Source organism: Talpa europaea (assembly GCF_964194135.1).
Source record: "Talpa europaea genome assembly, chromosome: 5".
Lineage (NCBI taxonomy): Eukaryota > Metazoa > Chordata > Mammalia > Eulipotyphla > Talpidae > Talpa > Talpa europaea.
The window spans coordinates 102,562,697-102,585,719 of NC_140071.1; the positions used below are offsets into that span (position 1 = coordinate 102,562,697).

The 23,023-nt window shown below is 37.1% G+C and overlaps 1 protein-coding gene across 1 annotated transcript in view; it reads left to right on the plus strand.

Annotated features, from left to right (window-relative positions):
* Window positions 1–22,701, plus strand: part of ADAMTS3 (ADAM metallopeptidase with thrombospondin type 1 motif 3) — a gene marked incomplete at its 3' end in the record, with an annotated part of 222,942 nt that extends 200,241 nt beyond the window's left edge. The window contains exons 16-22 of the mRNA XM_084233455.1: window positions 3,191–3,271; window positions 5,044–5,207; window positions 10,097–10,262; window positions 12,504–12,636; window positions 15,263–15,470; window positions 17,707–17,824; window positions 22,142–22,701. Of these exons, the coding sequence (XP_084089581.1) occupies window positions 3,191–3,271; window positions 5,044–5,207; window positions 10,097–10,262; window positions 12,504–12,636; window positions 15,263–15,470; window positions 17,707–17,824; window positions 22,142–22,701 (1,430 nt within the window). The remainder of the gene's footprint in view (window positions 1–3,190; window positions 3,272–5,043; window positions 5,208–10,096; window positions 10,263–12,503; window positions 12,637–15,262; window positions 15,471–17,706; window positions 17,825–22,141) is intronic.
* Between the last annotated feature and the right edge of the window lie 322 nt (window positions 22,702–23,023).

Here is a 23,023-nt window from a genome sequence, read left to right on the forward strand (position 1 = left end):
AGTGATTGTATTTATCAGTCTATAAAATGAGGGTTATGTTTTACATAACCTTTGATATTTTATATTAAAATTGAGACACAATAAAAAATTAACCTGAGATATCATTGCTTATGTGTGAACCTCTGTGCTTGCTACATATTCACTGACCTGGACCTAGGTTAGGTAGGTCCTGAAAGTTCCAATAGCTGGAACAAAAGAGCAGCACATGATATGCAACATTATTAGCAGTTTCATAATTATTCATCTGAATTTTCATAAAGGATTTGGATATAAACATTTATTGCTTAATAATTGTTTGTAACAAATATTCAATTATTCAATAAGCATTTATTGGGCAAAAGTATATGGGACCTCAGCATTTAAAGATAAACTTAGTATCTTTGAGACTCTTCTCTTACATTATCCAAAACACTACCCTGATATGTCTTATATGATAGAAAAATGATATAAAACAAAACAAAAACAAAGATTTGGTCGACTTTGGTACATTGTCATGGCAGTAATTTTTCTTTTTTTAGAAGAAAATAAAGGATAAGAATTATGTTAATCTTTATCCAAAAGGAGTGAGTCTCTTAATTCAATTTATTCCCATTGTAGCCCAGCTACCCAACAGGGCAGGGCAGACCTAGGAACTGTGTTTCTCATAGGGACCCCCCCCCCCGTATTGATATCTTTGTTGTTCCTGTATAATGATTTACTGTTTTTGCTTTAAAAATTATTTTTAAAAATATTGCCACTTTTGATTGATTATATTATTTTAATAAAACAAACTGAATTACATTTATATTGTGACTCTAGCAGAATAAAATGTACTTTTCTCCATCTTATTGTGAAATTTACTGTGCTTGCTTTATTACAGTTATATATTATATGCTTTAGGTATAAAATAATTCATTTTGTTTTATTTCCAGAGTGAATTAATGTAAGGAAAAAGTTTTTTTTTTTTGCCATAATCACCCATTCTGTATTATATGTAATATAAGGTAGTGATACTTTTTTTCAGATACCTCAAAAATTATGCTAAACCTGCAAATCAAGGTCAGAACACTTTCATCTATCATACAGCTTCAAACTGTTCAAAGACAATTTAACATCCATTTCTTTGCACTAATATTGTCCTCATAGTCATTCAATAGACTAATTAACCTTTTCCAACAGGGAAACATTTAAGCAAGAGGTGCCATAAAGAATTCAAGTTGCTGGAAAATGAAATCTGCAAGTATTCAACTTCAAATCACCTATATCATTTCTCATTCATGCTTAGTCTTACTTTCATTGACTATTAAGAATTTATTGGCATTAGCTGACTACTATAAATTTATTTTGAGTTCAACATATAAAATTACAGAACATATTTTACATTTTACCTAATAAAATATATAGCCTATAGTATAGTCAATGAAACAGCAAGACTTTGATAAACATGAAACCTGCACTAATTAAAGACATTCTATTTAAGGGAAGACAAGAGGCGCCTTCACTTTACCCAAAGGAGCTCGTAATATTTCTCTTGCTGAAACAAGGGAAGCTAAAAATGTACTGGGTAAGTAGTAACAAACTGCAGAAAGATGGGCATCCATAAGTGGCATCAAGCTGTTTCACTGTACTTGCATCTTAAGCATGTTATTTCCAGCCATTGTACACTCAGGCAAGCATGTTCATTTCATGTATTGCACTTGATCCAGACTCAGGTGCCCCAAACTCCGATCCCAAAACAATCACTCCGTTTAGTTAAAACATTAATAAATATTGTAAAAACGTTGAGTAAGTCTACCCATTGGTAGGTATTAATTGCCCATATGCAAAATCATAAAATTGTGTTTTATGATTCCATCAGCAATTATGTGTACATACTTGAATTTCTGTCTGTATTCATCCTGTAGCAAATGAGTTGGACGTTTTATAATGGATAGCATCAGTTGCATAATCTTCCTATATTCATTTATTTTTGATGGAAGTAAAGTACAAGATCTCGCTTTCCTTATTTGCCTTATTGTTGATTTATAATTAGGGGAGAGAGAGATAGTAGAGAGAGAGAGAGAGAGAGAGAGAGAGAGAGAGAGAGAGCGCTCCATCAATTTAACAATTTAGAGAAGAAAAAAAGTGTGAAGACAGAAAAAAATATACCACCCAGGCAAGCCCAAAATGAGATCCAGATGGAAACCTTGGTTCCTGTTGACTCTCCTATTTTGCTTGTTTCTCTGAAGTCTAATTGTTTTTATTTTTCACTTTTAGTTTTGAGAGATATTTTTCTGATAATTTCCCTACCCTTCTCCATACCCATTTTTCTGGAAAGTTACCTAAACAAACTTTGAAACTATTTTCCTTTTTTTTTTTTATTGAGGCAACATGCATTTATGATTCGCACTGCATATGATTCAGAAGTATCCTATCACAGTCTCAAGATATGTTTTAGATAAGTGATAATAATGAAAAAGATTTTTAGATATGATATTAACTATAGTAGGATTGATATTTGTTTTAAAATCACAGGCAACCCACTGAACATACTGGTTTTATTTCTTCTGGATTAGAGGATTGCATTTGGGGTGCATAGGAAGGCAAAACACAACAAGCTTACAGATAGTTTCCAAATGGTTTTGTCGAATCTATAATACATATTTTAAAATGTTGCCATAATATAATTACTGATCACAGAAAAAATGAAAGCTACTGACTTTACTCTTCTGTAATTTTAAAAAATAAAGCAGGCTTTTAAATATAAAGATGTCATTCTTTTAATGATTTGCTCTCTGTACCTACCACTTTCAATTTTTAAAATACACATAGACAGATAAAATACCTCAGGTTCACCAACTAAGTACAGTAAGTAATTGGCCCCACTTTAAAAGGGTAGTTTAGAAAAATAAAATCACAAATAAGGACAAAGTGTAGTACTTTCATGAATTGTGGACACAATTCCTAAGTAAACAAGATAAATGACTAATAAGTTAGAAATAAGATTAGCTTTTTTTCCTCCCCTATAATTAAATAAAAAGTTTCCACTACTCTCATGCTAGATGCCCCAAGAGCTCCCGGTGCTTTGAAGTGAATTTCAGAAACTGCTTCTTTCGGTTTATGGATGCCCTCTTCTGCATGCAGAAGCAGTAAGAATATAATGCTCAACTAACCATGGTTGTTGCTTTTGTTTTCTTCTTTGCTTCCTCCAACATTTACTACACATGCAAAGGGTACCTTAAGATGTTTGATATACCCCCTGGTGCTAGACATGTGTTAATCCAAGAAGACGAGGCTTCTCCTCATATTCTTGGTAAGTGTTTCTGTCAGCTAACTCTGCTTTAACATGCACTTAAACAAGGAAATGTCAAAGAAATCATATATATATATCTATCTATACCACAAGTAGCTGTAAACAGATATATATGTATGTGTAGATGTGTACATATCTATACACATATATGTACACATAGATACGCAGAATTCAAAATTTTATATAAATGCATATTATGTGGTTTTTGCTGATCATTCCTCCCAACTGTTCTTTCTTTAAAACAAGGAATATCTAAAAATAGAGTTGTTGTTTTTTTTTTATTTTAATTTTATTTTTATATTCCCTAAAAATAGAGTCTTAATTTTTGGTGAAATCTGGGTTCAGGTCACTATTACAAGAGGAAAATATTATTTGACAAGTTTGCATTTGTTGTGCATTACTTCTCTATATTAGAGATTGAAAAAATAAATGTTACTAAAATGCACTAAGTTAAGGTATAATATCAGAAATATTTGCCATTTTTATGTTGACAAATTAGTTCTGATATTTGCTTTTATGCCATACTGTATGCCTCTCCTTATTTTGTTGCATTTTAATTTCTTTGACTGAGGAGCACTCACACATGAATTTTATAGTCTAATAAAATTTTTTCTCGTATCTGCTATGTGTCAAGTTTCTGACTGGCACATGCAGATGTACTCGCATGGCTGTTTATAATTTCCAGAAGATTCTTTTTCTCCTTTTTGAGAGGATCATGTAGAAATACAACTTTAAAAAATTTTATATTCCAAGTGTATGTATGTAAATATAACCTTCATATATTCCTTGACGTAGTAAAGCACTAAGTTTTCTGAAACTGAGGAATCATCTATCAAACCCATGAAAATTTATAGTTAATTGTTTTTAATATATAACTTAAAAAACAAATTGTTTTGTGATGTTTCAGGTTGTGTTTTTTATTATTTAAATTATATTCACTATTAGATTCCATAATAGTCTAGCCACCAACTACAGTTCTTTCTCCAGTAATTAAAATCTCTCATTTTTTATCCTAGATCTCATATCATTACCCTACTTTAAAATTCTCAAAAGAAATAAGTGTATTTGACTAAAATTGTATTTTTACTGCACATTTTTAGTATGTTAATAACAAAATTTTCTCTTTTAACTTATCATACGCTGAACAACACTTTCAAACCTGTCTCACCTATTTTCATCCACTACAGAAAACATTTTATTTTATAGTATATAATTGATCTATAATACATTAAGAAATCTATCACCAGAAACCAGCTTTCCCTAGCCATATTAAGTAGTGATATGACCTTGAATTGTGTGTTGAACTATCAGTAGCCAACTAATAGGTTATCTACAGATATTTTAAGAAATTTAAAAGAAATACACAGTAAAGAAGTCATGTTCTTTATGACTGTCCTAGCATAAATGATTTGTATTAACTATTGTAGAAGCATCTATTATTTTCAGAATATTCTCAGCTTTCTAAGGAAATGTACAGGGCGAATGAGTTAGAAACTAAACCTCTGACTGTTTTCAAATGGAAATATTTGCCAGTTTTCTTCTTCTGTTAATCATCTTGCCCTCTTTTTGACAAGTTACAAATGCTTTTTGAGGATTTTGATTTTCCACTGAAGGAAATGGGAGTGATAACAGAAGTAACACTCATTTTCATTGCCTTGATGCTCATGAACATGGTCTTTGACTTATAGAAAGGAATAGATTTATTATGGATCCGCAAAACTGTAATGTAATAAAGTGAAATGCATGCCAGTTACTCATTTTCCTTCCTTTAGCTATTAAGAACCAGGCTACAGGCCACTATATTTTAAATGGCAAAGGAGAAGAAGCCAAGTCTCGAACCTTCATAGATCTTGGCGTGGAATGGGATTATAACATTGAAGATGATATTGAAACTCTTCACACCGATGGACCTTTACATGATCCTGTTATTGTTTTGGTATGTGGCATTCCAGGTTCACTATGTATTTGGTTTAGTTTATAATTTTATAATTAACTTACCTGATTACCTTTACCTTGAACATTGACAATTTAGTTGCATGTGTTTATGTTCCCATTGATTTGCCACTCTCTACTCTTAGTACAATTTTGTCATATATTTTATTATAGATGCAGTATATACTGAATAATACAGTATTATGATATCTAACTATAGCAAACCTTTATCTTTTAGAGAAATGAAAAGAAAAAATATAGATTTTAATATATACCCACATATTTACTATTTTTGATACCCTTCATTCTTCCCTGTAAATCTATCTGGTATCATTTTTTTTTAATATAAAGGACTTACATTAACATTTCTTGTGGTGTGGTTATGCCTGCTAGCAGATAATTCTGAAAATATCTTTATTTCACCCTCATTCTTAAATGATATCTTTCTAGATATAAAATCAGGAGTTGTTAGGTCTTTTTTCCCTCTTTTAGGACCTTAAAGATGTTTATACATTATTGTAAAGATTCTGCAGAATTTGGTGCTGATCAAGAAAAAAGGCAGGACCTTAAGTTAGCAAAGCACACACCAGCTTTACTTGGGTGACGTCTTAATAGATTTGCAAGTGGGGCTACCATGCGGAAGGAGTAGAAGCCGAGGATCTCCTAGGGAGAGAATTCTAGCAGGGATTTCAGTGTCTAGGTAGTGCCACTCTGCAGCAGAGCAGGGAGTCTCCAGGTCTCAGAGCTCTTAAGGGCAAGTGCAGCCTCTTGATGTCCTATTGCCACAGCATCTTACTTACAGCAGGCAAATATTGGTGCAGTTTCATGGCAATATAAACAAAGTGGCTATTGTTGGCTGAAAATCTCCTTCTATGGGCTACATTGAGAACTGGCTATATGAATGCTGGACTTTGGTGCTGGGGACTTTTGAATTATAGAGTCTCCACCTGCTGTGAAGAAATAAACAATGTAGGGACAAATATACAGGAGCCATTTTTTCATTTATGTAACATTTGTCTCCCAGAATTCATCATTTATCATGAAAAAGCAACCTCATTTATATTGCTGTCTATCTACTATGTCACTTGAAGCTGGTTTGCACTGTTAATTTAGCCCTTGAACTACCACGTTCTTGTCCCATGAAGCCATAAAAAGGAATTCACAGACTTTTTAGATAAGTAAGCAGAGAGATGTGAACTATTCAAGAAAGTATAGAGGAGAAAGAACAAATGCAAAGACTCCATGGCAGCAATGCCAAGGAGGGGCAGAAGACTCCTCATAGGCCTGTGTCTAGGCAATATTTAAGCCTTTTTTTCTCTACTCCAAAATATCATCATCCTGTTTTGCAATTAGCACTTTATCCCAGTGGCTATACTCCTCTGGGCAATGTGCCCATTTCTTAGCTCTTATCTTGGAGTTTCTCCTTTTATTTCCGCTGTCCGAAATCCCTTAAAATTTTCTTTTCCAATTAGCCTTAAATTTTACTGCCTTCCGTATTTCCTTATCTCAGAAGCCTCTTTTACTCTCCCAAAGTCCCTGCCTGTACAGTCCCTGCCTGTACAGTCCCTGAAGCTGCCTGATTAACCCTAACTTGCCCTCGGACTCAACCTCAGGGTGTAAGTCCAGGTCCCAATCCCACAACAGCACTCACTGGTAGATGGATGGTATGGTGCTTTGGCCTGGGCACAGACTGGCCCTCAGTCCAGGACACCGTACTTCTGGACTAGCCTTCCATGCAGCCCCCTCTCCTCCTTGCTCTGTCCTGCAAACCCCATTCTCCTTCTTCATAGCCTGATGAGACAGCTTTTTCCACGTGAGCTCCTCCTCCCTGTGCAGGAAGCTTCAGTGAGGAAGCCACAGCCTGCAGTGCTCTCGTCTCACAGAGATCATTTTTATTTTTTGCTGTATTATTACTGCCCCTGCAAAAAAAATAAGCGTCCCCTTATATATTCTGTCCAGTTTTATTCTTTTTAATGTCAGTGGCAATTCTGTTACTCCCTCATGGATATAAGCAGAAGACACCAACTTGATTTTAGAAATATTATTGGATTCTATATGCAAATATTTATTGGGTATTTTACTAAAATATACTAATCTAAAACTAAATCATTCTATTCAATTTCAAGGGTTTTCTTTTTTCACTTGAAAATTATTTCACTTCGGTGAAGTGTCTATTCAGATCTTTTGCCCATTGTCAGTATAGGTTCTTTTTTCTTTTAGTTGAGTGTCAAGAATTCCTTTATAAATACTTGGTAAGTCATCTGTGAAATGTTATTTGTACATATTTTCTTTTGGTCTAGTTTCTTTTCCTTCTCTTAGTTTTATCTTTCACAGTGTGAAATATTTGACTTTACTGAAATTCAGTTTATAAATTTCTTCTTATATGGATCAAGATCTTGGTTATGTAAGATTTTTCTTTTGCCTAGTTCAGAGTCAAATATTTTTTTCCTTTATTGGGAGTAAAAGTTTTATAGTTTTACATTTTGTATTTAGGCTTATGAATCTGTTTTTATTTTTATATAAATTTTGTATATATTAGGTTATTTTTACATATGAATGTCTATAGTAATTATTGTTGCATAAAAATTATCCCAAACTTAGTGACTAACCATAAGCAATATTTATTATCTCATAGTTTCTTTGAGTCAAGTATCTGGGAGCAGCTTAAATAGCTAGTTCTGGTCAGGATAGCTCATGTGGTTGCTGTCAGCTGTGGCTATAGCCCAAGACTTGACTGGGGAGAATATGTTTCCCATCTTCAGCAATTGGTTTAGGATATTCTGAGAAGATCACTTCCAGGCTTTTCCATATGGTGGCCTGTGTACCTGGGTTATTCATTACATGAATCTCTCCACACACTGCCTAAGTGTCCTTATCACGGCAGCTGGCTTTCACTGAGAGCAGGTGATGCCAGTGACAGACAAAGTGAGTGGGCACAATTAAGACAGAAATCTGTTTTATGGGTGTGACATGCCATTCTTTCTCCTGTTGTCCATTTGCTAAAAGGAAGTCCCTAAGTCCAGCCCACACTGAAATGGAAAGGTTTTAAGTTCACTTATTGAAAAGAAAAGTATCAAAGGATTTATGGGATTTTTAAAAATTTGTTTATTCATTTTCTTACATTGTTGTTCATTTTTGTACAGTATTTGATTTCTCTCCTCAGATATAGTTCCCGCACCTGTGATCCATCACCATAGTCCCTTGTGCTCTTTCCTCTCCTGTTTGACCTCCTCCCTTCCCCTTCCTCTGCTGTATGCCTTGATCTGTGGTCAGCTTGCGCTTTTTATCTCTTTCTGACCCTTTGACTGGTTTCTCGGTATTCTACATATACGTAAAACCATCCAATATTTATCTTTCTCCTTCTGACTTATTTCACTTAGCCTAATCCCTTCCAGCTCCATCCATGTTGCCACAATTGGCATGAATGTATATATACCACATCTTCTTGATGGAAATATTTTTTAAAGCCATAACAATGTCCAATTGTTTCAGCACCAACTGTTGATAAAATTATCCTTTACCATTAATTGCCTTTTCATTTATGTCAAAAACTAGTTGTCCAAATTTATATGGGCTTTTCTTGGACTCTCATTCTATTCCATTGGTTAATCTCATACAAAAATATATGTTAATCAAAATTTTATTTAGATTACAGTACAGTTGAATGATTAGAGATTGAAAGGCCTATTTTACTTTTATATAACCATACTGCATTTTCAGCAGCCCAGGTATCTGACACCAAAACCCTGCTGTTTTACCATCATGATAGACCTTCCCTCAAGGTTTTGCCCACTGATAGTTGTATGATCACAGGAACCATGTGAACTGGAGATTAAGAAGATTTGTAGCTAGAACAGGGATTATGGAAAAGCAGTACTCTATCATGATGACCTTTCCTTTCCTCTCAAAAGGACTGGAACCCCAGGGCACAGCATTCAAGCCATCTTGACCTGATAGAATTAGCTATTCGACTATAGCATAAGAGTCAGCGCTTGATATTTCATGCTTTTTAAAAACAAAGAATAAAGGAAGAGAACAGAACTCAGATCATCAAATTCTGTATCTTAGAGGGTTTAGTATCAATGGATTTCTCAAAAAAGGCTGTTTCTAAAATTTTTGTTTAGAATACTAATGAAATGTGCGTGACTTTCCCTTCATATTATCAGTGTAATCTTATATAAACTACAAGAAAGTCAATAAAACTTTCTTTTTAAAAACAGAGTACTTTGCTCTGAAGTTAAAAAGCAAATAAAAGTTGAGAATGCATTTGCAATGTTTATTATAAAAAGGGCTAATATCCTTATTACATAGATTTCTTAGAAAAAAAACTATAGCAATAAAAAAGAGGACATGACATGAGCATGCAATGTAGCCCAAAAATACAAGTGATTAATAAATTTGGGAAAATAAAACTTCACTCTTCATCAGATAACTAGCAATTAAAATAATCTTTTGTGCATTCAATTAACAAGGGAAGTTATATAACATGTAATACTGAGTGGGTGCATTTTTATATACTCTCATTATGGAAGCAGTAATTTCTGTAACTGTTCTGGAGAGCCAGCCAGAAGTCCACTGTAAGAATGGTAAAAAGTATACCCTTTTGTACACTAAGGACAATCAGAAATCACCACAGTGGTTATTATTTTTACAATAATATAATTCCTCCGTGTATATACTTCTAATGTATTTTATGGTCAATGTTTTATATATTTGCATTTTCTTCTTAGGCAGGGCACACATACTTTAATTGAAAAAAACAAAACCATTATATTTTTTGAGACTATTTGAAAGTCTTCTGATTTTAATAAAAGCAATATTGAGAAATGTTTTTATTTTTTTCTTTCAAATGTTTAAACCCTCTAATGATTCACTATTTCACATGTATGTTAGATTATACCCCAGGAGAATGACACCCGCTCCAGCCTGACGTATAAGTACATCATCCACGAAGACTCAGCACCTACAATCAACAACAACAATGTTATCCAGGAGGAGGTAGACACTTTTGAGTGGGCTTTGAAGAGCTGGTCGCAGTGTTCCAAACCCTGCGGTGGAGGTAACAATTGAGCACATTTGCTATAGTAAAAAGTAATTCTATAAACACGTCTTCCTGTTTCTATCTTATTTATTGTTTCAATCAGAACACATCTTCCTGTTTCTATCTTATTTATTGTTTCAATCAAAATCCACTCAAAACAACAGTAGATCTTAAAATCCTCTTACCTCTTCCCCTGGGATTCTTTCTCTCTCGCATTCTGTGGAGATACTTTTAATCACTTCCCAAACTCTTCCAAATTCAGTATCCTTTGGTTCTTGCCTCTTACATTTGATATCTATGCACTTCTTTCCTATCAATGTTAATAATAATAAAAGAACTATTAGTAGCACTATGTACTAGATAATGCTTTAAATGCTTCTTGTATTAATGCATGCATGATCACTGTGGCTCTCTGAGATCAGTATAGTTACTATCTCTAGTGTGCTGATGGGGAAAATGAAGTGCAGGTAAGATAAATAATTTGCCCAAGCCATTAAAATACAAACCCAGGAAGTCTGGCTTCTGTCTACATAATGCTGCATTATGTAGAGAAAATCCATCAAGCTAGTCTTAGAGTCTCTTGATTCCTAGCATCATCCATGCTGTTTTGAACAACAGATGCTCCAGAACTGATCTGGTCAGAATTCTCTCCAATAGGCAGGAGAAGGCAAGGGCTGCACAATAATAATACCAAATAATTAAGAACAAAAAAGGCATTCATATTAGGAAATGCATGGGTAAACCATTTATTTGACAATTTTAAATTCAAGGATATATTTGTTTTTTCTTTTTTTTTTAAGACTTATTTATTTATGCATATAAGAGCTGGGGTATAGGCCAGAGGTGCAGGAGGGTAAAAGGATTCACCAGAGAAAGAGTGGGGAGTAGAACAGGCAGCTCCACTGAAATACACTGCTGAGGGGAGCAGCAGGTGAGATAGGAAAGGTCTGCTGTGCCATGTGGGTAGCTCCCTGGCCAGGATAGAACTCTAGCTGCTGTGGCTGCGGAATGCTGCGTAGTGCTGAGACTTAACCCCTTGCACCACCAGGAATGCCCCCTCAGGATATATTTCTAAAATTTGTTTTTTGGGGAGGCAACATAAAATGTCTTTAATTATTTAAAATGACACCTTATTCATTTACAAGTTACCTATTTAATTTTATTCTTACTTCTGCTGCACCTTCAACATTTGATCACAAAATTTGTCAGGTGTACCTTTTCCATATCTACTATAGCTATTCCTTCCTCAGCAGGCTTCCTTCTCAACTTTAGAAGGAAAGATTATTGCAAAAGACTCTCTTTCACTAGTAAACTAATTGAGATTTTCTTCTCATCCTTTTTGTCTAGGGTAGTCTTTCTTAAATGCTTGAATAAACAATTGAACAAAAGAACAGAATTATATTATTTCCCCGATTCAAATCTTTCAGTTTGCTAATGTGTTGCCCTGGAAGATACGTTCTTTATATAGTACTTTTGCCAAAAGTGAATAACTTGAATCTAGTCATTAAGAGATAGTTAAATAAGCCCAAATTGTAGGACATTTTACAAAACAACTGACCTGTATATTTAAATTAATAAAGACAAAAAGAGACATGGAAACTATTCCTGATTATTTCCATGACAGCTGAATGCATGGAAAAACATTGCTGTAAAGAACATTATAGGAACAGTGATCTTTATCTGACACTGAAAGATTTTAAGATCAGAGATCCTTTCCTATCTCCCACCCCCCTCATGCATCTCCCTTAATAGTTAATTCACTTTGCACTCCTGATACGCTAGTCAGAAACCTGAAGGTTTCTGTAAGTTATTTCCTCTGTGTGCAATATTACTCTGCTTAATCCCTTTTATCCAGTACTATTTGAACTTCCAAGATTCTGCATAAGGCAACACTGATCCCCTAAGTTTCCCTGTTCTTCCTCCAGCAGTTAGAATCTGTCCCCTCTGTGTTCCTTTGGTGCCCTCTACAGTAAGGTCTTTTCATAGCTCTGTTCCTCACATTGGCCTGTTCATTAACAACTACATTAACAAGTACACAGTTGTTATTTAATAATTTGCATTGTTCATTAAATGTAAGCTCTGAAAAGATGAGACTGTTTGTTTGTTTAGTTCACTTCTGAGCTTTCAACATCTAAAACAGTGTCTGGCTTATTTTAAAAGTTCGATAAATATTTGTTAAGCCAATGACTCAGTGAATGATCAGATATATAATAGAATGAATGAATGATTAAAACCAACAAAGTATATTTCCCTCCCCAGGTTTCCAGTATACTAAATACGGATGTCGTAGGAAAAGTGATAATAAAATGGTTCATCGGAATTTCTGTGAGGCCAACAAAAAACCAAAACCTATTCGAAGAATATGCAATATTCAAGAGTGCACACATCCACTGTAAGTATTTAATAACTATCATATCCTGAGGACAAAACTAATTTAAGCTTGTCAGCTCTTTTTAGTTTTGCTGTTATTTTTAATATATGAGCCTGGCTGTGTTGATCTGATCACGTAAAGCTGTGGTCCCCTGTCTTTACCATGTTCCTGCTCCTCAAAAACAATCCCTTTCATCTGTTATGCTTCTTTTAATATTTGGTGACTATTTCTCTAAATAAAATGCTTTTGCTTCTACTGTTTGACTTTTGTGGGGGAGGTGGAGGGTTAGAAATTCTGGATATATTGGTCCTCTTTGGTGGCACAGCAGGTTGAGTGCAGCACTGTGAAGCTGTCCGCAGCCTCTGCAGCACAGGTTTGATTCCCAGGCAGCCAGGGAGCTACCCACATGGTGCAGCAGACCTCTCCTGTCTCACCCACTGCTCCCCTCAGCAGTGTTTTTGGTCCATCTGCCTGTTCTGCTGCCCTCACTGTCTCTGGTGAATTCTCTCACCCTCCCATGCCTCTGGCCTGTACCCCAGTTCTTGTATAAATATATAAATCTTAAAAAAGAAATTCTGGATATTGAATTTTCACTATGGCTTGTGACCATGTAGTGTTTTTTTACAGTCCTTCCCCAAGTTCATACCCTCAGCTCATACTTCTCCTTTGCCCAGTATTTCCAATATCATCATAACCTATTCATTGATATTAATATTCCATTTATATTATTTAATGACATGTATCTCCCTTAATAGTTAATTCACTTCGCATGCTCTTATTTTGCTTATTTTCTTGTAAAACTTTGTTTCTTTTAGAGTTAATGGATGTCTAATTTTTTATATATTGTTTTCTACTACTTTTCACTAATTGGTCTTAAACGCTCTTCTTTTATAGTTATTAGTTGCCGCTAAATATTAAATTCATAACTGCCTGATTTCACTATAATCTCTTTCTCTCTTGGCTCCTGATTATGTCTGCTGTCCAGCTGTTGACAGTCTGGTTTGCTTCTTACAGGGGCTAAATCTCAAGTTTTCTGCTGGGTCAGAGGAATCCCCTAGTGGGAGGAAAGGTCAGGAGGTCTTATTGCTTCCCAACAAATCTTCCTTCAGTTACCCTGTTATCATCCATGTCCTCACACCCACCTTTCACCTGAAACCACTAATCCCCGTGCACTTGTGAAGTTCTTCAGTTAAGTCAGTTTGCTTATGCTTCTGCCTTGGACTTCACCTTTTTTGTGTTTGCTGAGATAGTCATCATATGTTCCACTACTTTCTAGCTTTGAAAATTATCTTGTGGTACTTTCTTCTCCATTTTTTTTTTTTTTGCCTTAGTGAGTTTATGCCAGATTTTTTTTTTTCAACTTTTATTGTCACCTTTGAGATTTCAGGAGGAAACTAGAACTACCTATGACTGCAATATTTGCCTTCAAATTAAAGTCACTAGTTAAGTTTTCAAAATTGAGTAAAATTTCTTAGTTGCTGCAATACTTTCTACTGCCAGTCTTGACAATCTGATAAGCTAGACAGTCAAACTGAATACCAAAGGCTAGCAATGTTTTAACAGGATTATATTTTGGTGCCCTATATACAAGGAAAGAAAAATTGCAGAGGAAAAAAAATTTTTAGAAAGAACAAATAGTGTGCTCAATTACATTCTGACAGACTGATTCACAGATGAAACAATGATGACAATCCTTTAGAGCTGTTAGCCCCACGGAATGTTCCACAGCCAATTTGACAAATGCTGAGGGAACTGACAATTCACTAGAATTTGGAAATGTCCCATGGGAAGGAAATTTTTCTTTTAATTTCAAATGCCTCTTTTTAAGTAATTTATTTTCTTACATTATTGTTCATTTTGGACAGTATTTGATTTCTACCCCCAGGTGTAGTCCCGGCAGTTCTCTGACTACTTTACTACCTGTGATGCATCACCTTAGTCCTTATGCTGTTGGGTAGGAAATCTTTTTAAAAACATCTCCTTGGAAATATTTCTATCAGGTGCATTCATAGAAGCAGGTTCTGCACAGCCCAGGATACACACCACCTTTCCTGTTGTCAGGGCCAGTGAGAACTGAATTCTCCATACATGACAGATAGGGCAGGTAGCCTTTACAGCAACAACCCATAGAAGTGAAACTGTAACCTCAGAATATTAAAAGACAAGTGAACTCATGATTTCATAAAAATTCATTAATGGTCAAATTAGTTTGTCTTAGCAAGTATCTGATGGATTCCTTTTTTCTAATTGCCTTTCGGAAACACCATTAGTCAGGATGGCTGAGAGCTAGTTGGGGCTATTGTTGAAAACAACCAATCATCAAGCCTGCACCTAACCAGGCAACTTTAAGATCAATTTCAGGAACCCTCTGTCCATCATCCATTAGGAACAGAGACAGTTTCAGAGTCACTGGGAAGCAGAAAAATATTGGGGAATTAAAAATGGAAGCATCAGGCCTATTATTGTGTGATAGTTCTAAGACTTTTTAATCGTTTGATGCATGCATCTTTCTGAAACTGCTTTCAGAAATGCAGTATACCTCCTGGGTTGCACATCACTCAGACAGCAGAAAAGGCTAGACTTGCTGTGCAGAAAGGTGCACTTGCACCCCAGTGACTATGTTCAATCTCAACCCCCAAACCTATAGCTGGGTAGCAGAAGAGTGGGAGCACTGCACCAAAACCTGTGGGAGCTCGGGCTATCAGCTTCGCACTGTCCGCTGCCTGCAGCCACTCCACGATGGCACCAACCGCTCTGTGCACAGCAAGTACTGCGTGGGGGACCGTCCTGAGAGCCGCCGGCCTTGTAACCGAGTGCCCTGCCCAGCACAGTGGAAAACAGGGCCCTGGAATGAGGTGGGTATGTGAATTCCGCTGTGCAAGTGCGTGTGTACATGTATGTGTAAGCACATGCTTCATAAGTTAACTGGACTTACGCATCAGGTAGGCTTTGTGTCAATAAATTGTCACATATTTTGTACCTGGAGTTATCAGCAAAAACTAATATTTTGAAACAGTACAGCTGATATAATCTTACAATGTAATGTTATTTCCGATTTAAAAAAAATTAATGGATCAAACAATCAAATCAATAAGACAGTATTTGCTTGTAAGATTAGTTGGTAGGCCCCATATTTGGGTATTTTGCACCCTAGAGGAGACTAAAGGTGAATGATCTTCTCATCTTATTGGTCACTTCACTATTTCTGCACTAACTTTTTTTATTCTGTCTTTCTCCATTTCAACTCTTGACCCAATTTGTGTAAACTTCTTAAGGTTCCACAAAGACCATGCTGGTTTGAGCCTCCTGCCTTTTGGTTGACCAGCCCTTCCTCTTCCTCCTGTTACCATCCACTAAGGCTCATCTCCAAGGTCCAGTAATCCCTTTTACGGGTGCATTTCCATCACCTCTTCCTCTGCCTTCCAAAGATAAAGAGGCTGACCTCCAGGGACCTCATGGCCACATATTATAACTCTTGTCTTTGAGTCTGTGCTATCATCCACACATTTCTCACCCAGCCAGTATCTGTCTAAATGATATTAGCTTGGTGGCTGGCTGAATCAGTGTTATGTTGCCCATGTTAATGCCACCTCTTTGTATTTCTTAATACTCAAAATGAGGAATCATGGGTTCATAGGAAAAAAGCTTTCAGGAAGGAAAGTATCAATAAGCTTAATAGGGAATGAAGGAGGAAACAGAGAGCAGGCCCAGGAAGGAGGGAACAGGCAAGTGAAAGTCCCCCACATAGGACTTTCCAGGATAACTGGTGTCCTGTTCCCCTTTGAGTCCTTGAACAAGAGTCCTTACTTTACAACTCTTACCTAAACAAGAGCAGAGATGTTTCTGGACTTAGTTTTGTTTTGTTTTTAAGATTTATTTATTTATGCATACAAGAACTGGGGTATAGGCCAGAGTTATGGGGGGTGATGAGAGGATTCACCAGAGACATAGTGGGGAACAGAATAGGCAGACTGACAATACACTGCTGAGGGGAGCAGCAGGTGAGACAGGTGAGGTCTGCTGCCCCATGTGGGTAGCTCCCTGGCCCAAGCTTGAACTCCTGCTTCAGAGGCTGCAGATAGCTTCTCAGTGCTATGCTTAACCCCTTGTGCCACCAGGGAGGCCCTGGACTTAGTTTTAAAGCAGTTAACTCTCTCATTAAAGAAATGAATTTATGGGGAAAAGAGTACTAGTAGTTCCAAAGAGTTTACATTAACCAACATAGGATGCCAGTAAATTCTGCCATTCATAAGGATAGTCAAAGAATGGAAAACTCACTATTTTGCTTGGTTCCCTGAAAACAGACTCTGCTACTATTTTTAGGAGCCATACATATGTTAACATTATAATAATGACTTTGTTATAGTGAGTGCCTACTACTGAAAAGGAAGAAAACCAGAAAACCAGCCTGCTTTCCCTTATCACTGACAATGCTGCATTCCCAGAGGAGGGAGCAGGGTGGCAGGACCATCCAGAGCCTTCAGCCGGAGGGGCTGAAGGCTTCCTTTGATAGCTTCCCTTCCTTTGATGTTTTCCCTTTTTTGCTCGTCCTCCAGCTGCATGACCTTGTAACTCAAGTTGTAAACTACCCATGTAACCTATGTGAAACTATAAAAAGAAGCTTTTGTGTATGCCCAGCACTCCAGATTCTGGAGACCCTCCCAGTCTGGAGCCCGCAGTTGTGATAATCAATAAAACTGTACCTGCTAGATCTTAGAGTGCCAACTGGCCCTTTCCAGCCTGGCAGACAGTTTTCTGTAACACTATGTGCCAGACACAGTTGTTTTACATACAATGTCTCATTTGCCATCATTCAGTCCTACAATACTCCTAGAAGGCAAGTATTTTTATCCCAGCTTTCAGAGAAAAGGGAAAATGTGTCTAAGCTAGGAAAGGATGGAGTCAGAGGATAAACCTGGGTTTATCTGTTTCCAAAACCACTGTGCCACAGCACATCCACTGAGAAAGAACTTCAGAACTGTGTGTGCGTGTATGTGCATGCATATATGTATGTACATTCATGCCGACAAGCATGGAGAAAGACAATATTGGGGGAATAGAGGTCTCTAATTGCAGCCTTTGTTTCTGCAGTGTTCAGTGACCTGTGGCGAAGGGACGGAGGTAAGGCAGGTTTTGTGCAGGGCTGGAGACCTCTGCGAGGGTGAAAAGCCAGAGTCAGTGAGAGCCTGTCAGCTGCCTCCCTGTCATGGTAAGTGTGACCCTGGTTAATTTTACTGGCCTGACAGTAGTGTTTAAGTCTCAAAAAACAGATAGACCTTTCATGACAATCTCTGGGGTTTCTCCGTTGCTATTGCAGTAATAGGATTCTCTCAATTTTGCAGCAGCAGCCCTACTCTAAAAATTTGAGAATATGCATAATTAAAATCTGACCACTGAATTGTATTCCAGTCTTTAAAATTAACTGTTAACTCACTGAATTGCTCCCCTTATATCATCTTCTTGTGATGAACCATTAACTGGATCCAATTCAAGTTACTAGGAACTTGAAAAATTGATTCTGTTACATCTCTAATAAAATTCTCTGGGTCCCTCTGAAGTTAATAGGGGTAGTAGAAACAAACCTGTTGATTGCTGAAGAAAACACCCTGCTGAGAAAGCCAAACACCTTGCCTCCTGTCCCTGGACTGCCTGCCTCCTGGAGGAGGTGAAGGGGTCTAGAGGGGAGAGCAGGGATGATTAACAGAGACTCTAAAACTTGCCATGCATGTTTCACAAGGCTAGAAACAGAGGTGGGGGTAGAAATAGTTAACCAACCCTACTCCAAAGTGAGAAATTCCACCAAGAACAATGAGAAATGCCACCTAAGAACAATATAAAGGCCATTCCTGTCCTTTAAAGACAAAACCTTTGGGCTTCCCCTGTGGCGCAGCAGGTTGAGCGCAATGCTGAGAAGCCTTCCTCAGCCTCTGCAGCACAGGTTCGATGTCTGGCCAGCCAGGGAGATACCCACATGGTGCAACAGACCTCTCCTGTCTCACTTGCTGCTCCCCTCAGCAGTGTATTTCATCAGTCTGCCTGTTCTGTTCCCCTCTCTGTCTCTGGTGAAGCCTCTCATCCTCCGCACATCTGGCCTGTACCCCAGCTCTTGTATAAATAAATAAAATCTTTAAAAAAAAAAAACAAACCAAAAAACCCCACAACCTTTGCCTGCTTGTGTATATGCAAGTGTTTCTTTTTCTTAATAAACCTACCTTTGCTAGTTAAGGTGACTTTGTTGGATTCATTCTCACAGGGGTCCAAGAACCCCCACTTGTCCCACATCATAGTTACCTACCCTAAGTAAGCTGCTGCTGGAATATTGGCATCTCCCAATGGTACTTCCTTTTTCTCAATACAATTGGCATATTTTATCAAAAGGCTTTTTTTTGGTTTTGTTTTGAAATTTCAAGTTTCAATAGAAACCTTACAGGTTATTTCATTATAAATTTTAATTTAAAATTTGGTGGCATGAGCAAGTATAACCATGAGGGGGAGACAAAGGAATTTATATTTAATCAATTTTTGTGGAAAGTATCTTTGGAAGTTCAAAACACAGCAGGACAGACTTTCCCAAGTTAAAAGCTATAATGTCACTCTTGCCATTAGACTTTATTCTTATGAAGGCATTACTGTCAGGAGATCAAACACAGAAAGTCAACTTTATTGATCTTAATACCTGCTAGAGCTATATATTTCTGGGGATATGACCAATTGTGTGCAACAGTTTGCCTGGTTCTCTCCCATACGCCAAAAGAAAATGCTTTTATTATAAAATGAAAGTGCTAATGAGATGATACAATTATTTTAGTAATTCTACTTCCTTTTAACTTCTCTCTTGCTCTGAAATATAAGCTCGTGTCAATACTAAAAATTCTAAAAGCCCACGTTTCTACCATATTTCAAACAAATAAGTAATACTTCCCACTAGTAATAGCAATTAGAATCAAGTAGCCTTTTGAGGCCACCTGTAAGTCATTTTCCTGAAATTCTTATAATGATTTAGGCATAGAGCGAGAGGCTAAAGAACTCCCTTCATTTTAATAATTGATTTTGGCCAATTATTACTTTCATAGGCCCGTTAAGTCCTTCCCATCTATCCCTAGGCAAACTGCCATAAAATAAATATATTCCTTATAAATATATTCCTTTTTTTTCCCCTATGTTTTGTCTCAGAATCTCTCTGCTTTCCTGCTCCACAATGAAGCATATTCTGGCCCTAATTAGAAACAGACTGTGAACTGGTCTCTGCAGTGCAGAGGTGCTCACACATAGCCACAACACGGGGATTCCTTCTTCACCTCAGAATAGGTCACCCTTCTGAGCTGGGTCACAGAATGGGGGTGATGGGAGTGAGAGGTCAGAAAGCAAACAAAGTACTGAGTCAAATACGGTCCTTTCACTGTAGGGCCTAAAGTCCGAAACATATACGAAGAAGAAATTAATTTTCTTATTTCAAGATAATAGGCAAAGAAAAAGTAATTCAGATACGATGATGAATTCGTATTTGAGATGGAGCCCATTAATGTGATTCTCGCACATTTATAACATAATTAGATGAATAGCTCAACAATATGAAATATTCAAGCACAGAATACTCTATAATCCGTAAATGTGAAGCAAATACAAGTCATTCTACAATTTGGGGAGTGGATACAGTAGTTGACTAAGAAAGATGGTAATTTTAGCCTTCCACTGGCTTTGCCAGTTGACCCTCCTTTTTTACCCAGACTTTAGAAAAAAGATTCAAGTTCCTTGGAAAGCAATAGAGCAGCATCTTTGCCTAACAATATAACATTATCCAATATTACATTGTAATTTTTTTAAGATTTATTTTTATTTGTTTATGCATACAAGAACTGGGATGTAGGTCAGATGTGTGGGGGGTGAGAGAATTCACCAGAGACAGAGTGGGGAGCAAACAGGCAGATCTACTGAAATACACTGCTGAGGGGAGCAGCAGGCAAGGCAGGAGAGGTCTGCTGAGCCATGCAGGTCAGCTCCCTGGCAGGGGATCGAACTCATGCAGTGGCTGTCTATAGCTTGATAGCATGAGATTTAACCCCTGAGCCACCAGGGAGGCCCTACATTGTAAGTGATATTGTAGGATAAGTGAATTAGTCAAACTTCTTACACCACTAGCCTCTGGCTATCACCTGCAGCCTTGATCATGTTAACTCATAAGGCACTTGGGAGCATGGGTCTGGGACATGCGTGTCTGATGGTGGACACCTGGAACATGGTGTGGGCATGAGTAAGTGGGCACACCTGAGCCTAGAGACAGAGGATGGCTACAAGAAGAGTAAGTACAGAAGAGGCAAGACCAGGAGAGAACGCCAGAGAACGCCCAGAAAAAGTGTGAAGCCTGCCTCCCAACCCCTCCTACTCCACCCATGCCTGCCTCCTTGCATGCCAGCTTCCCTGCCTGGTGTGCCTGTGTACCTGGTTCCCTGACAGAATATTAAAGCCTGAAAAACCCTCTACGGGCTCCTGGACTCTACTTGGCTCTCCTTATCCATCTGCCCGAATAGCTAGTGAACCTGCCCTGTGCTGGTTGGCACTGCAGATACATCACTGTCACAATTTGCAATCCTCTGCCCTTGCTAGTTGGGCATGGGGGCATGAGATCCATATTTCTGTGTTCCCATGTGTATATGGACTACGCGTAGTGTGAGCCTTGGTAGGACTGAAATACAAACATAACATTTTCATGAACTCAACATTTGGAATTTTAAAAAAATTAATTCTTATAATCTGTAATCAATACAATTTTAAAATAATAGAAATAGAAATAGCACATACCCATGGATCAAGTATATGTTACTTTAGATGTCTCAGGTGTCTTAGAATGTTACCTGAGTAAGCTTTAAACATAAAATGCTACCAATTCAATGCAATTAAATTTAAGAACCATGAATTATTCATTAAAAGGCTGGCACACTTTACAGATTTACAAATTGTGCTTTCAAGCAGCAAATAACCTGAAAATATTCACTAATGAGCATGGAACTATTGTATTCACTCTGGAGGATATTTTTCTAATCAAAATGGTATCTTGGCTTTTCTTTTGGTAATACATTTTTAAGATTTAATTTGTTTCAGTAGGTCTTTAGTATTTATTTTCATTTTAAATTTAAATTTAATGCAGAGCCTGTTTTATTAGGAAGTCAGAATACCATAAAATATAAAAGCAGGTGCCCCTTTATATCCTTAAAATGTTCATGGTAAATAATCCCATTTTCTTACTCTAAAATCGTGGATATGTTCATACTAGGAAGAAAAAAACACGCTTGATTTGAAGATTCAGGATGGAGATATTAAATGGTGTATGTTGCACATAAAAAACTGCTATTTCAGTGAATTTATTCTAACATTTTTTTTAATACAGTGGCTCACATGAATACTTTAGTCAATCTCAGATTTTACCTGTCTTTTTATATTCATAAACAATGATTATTGTTAATTTCTCTCTCCCTTTGATTTTATGTTTAAGTGTATGTTTTATTTTGTTTCCTATTAATTTTTGCAGATGAGCCATGTTTGGGAGATAAGTCAATATTCTGTCAAATGGAAGTGCTGGCCCGCTACTGCTCCATACCAGGTTATAACAAGTTATGCTGTGAGTCATGTAGCAAGCGCAGCAGCACCCTGCCACCACCATACCTTCCAGAAGCTGCTGAAACTCATGATGATGCTATCTTTAACCCTAGTGACCTCCCTGGATCTCTCATGATGCCTACATCTTTGGTTCCATACCATTCAGAGACCCCTGCTGAGAAGAAGAAATCTTTGAGTAGGAGCTCATTGGTGGGAGGTTCAAATGCATATGCTGCTTTTAGGCCAGGTAGTAAACCTGATGGTGCTAACTTACCCCAGAGGAGAGCTCAGCTGACCGGAAGCAAGTCTCCGAGACTGGCCTCCTCACCCACGAAGGGTGACGACCTCAATTCATCTTCACAAATGGCTGCTGCCTCTTTCCTTCCAGTCATTGATTCCATAGGTGCTTCTTCTCAGACAAGAACCTCAAAGAAAGATGAAAAAATTACAGACAAGAGACGTCCAATAAGATCATCCACCTTGGAAAGATGAGAAAGTGAACCTAAAAGACTAAATGTGAGAAGAAAATCTGGACAAGCTCCCCTTCCCCATGGTGCATAGCCTGTTTAAAGTAGAACTCTCTGTAGATAGTCAACTCATTCTATCTGTAAGTGGAAGAACAAAAAGTGCTGGTTCACTTTCTAATTGCTTTCATCCTCCTTTTATTCTGCATTGACTCATTTCCCAGAATTCATTGGAAGGAAAGCACCAAAGATTATTAACAGAAGGAAAGTAACTCTCTAAAGCAGAAAAGGGACTGGAACCAATTGTGCATATCAGCTGATTTTTTGTTTTAAAAAAGTTACAGTAAAAA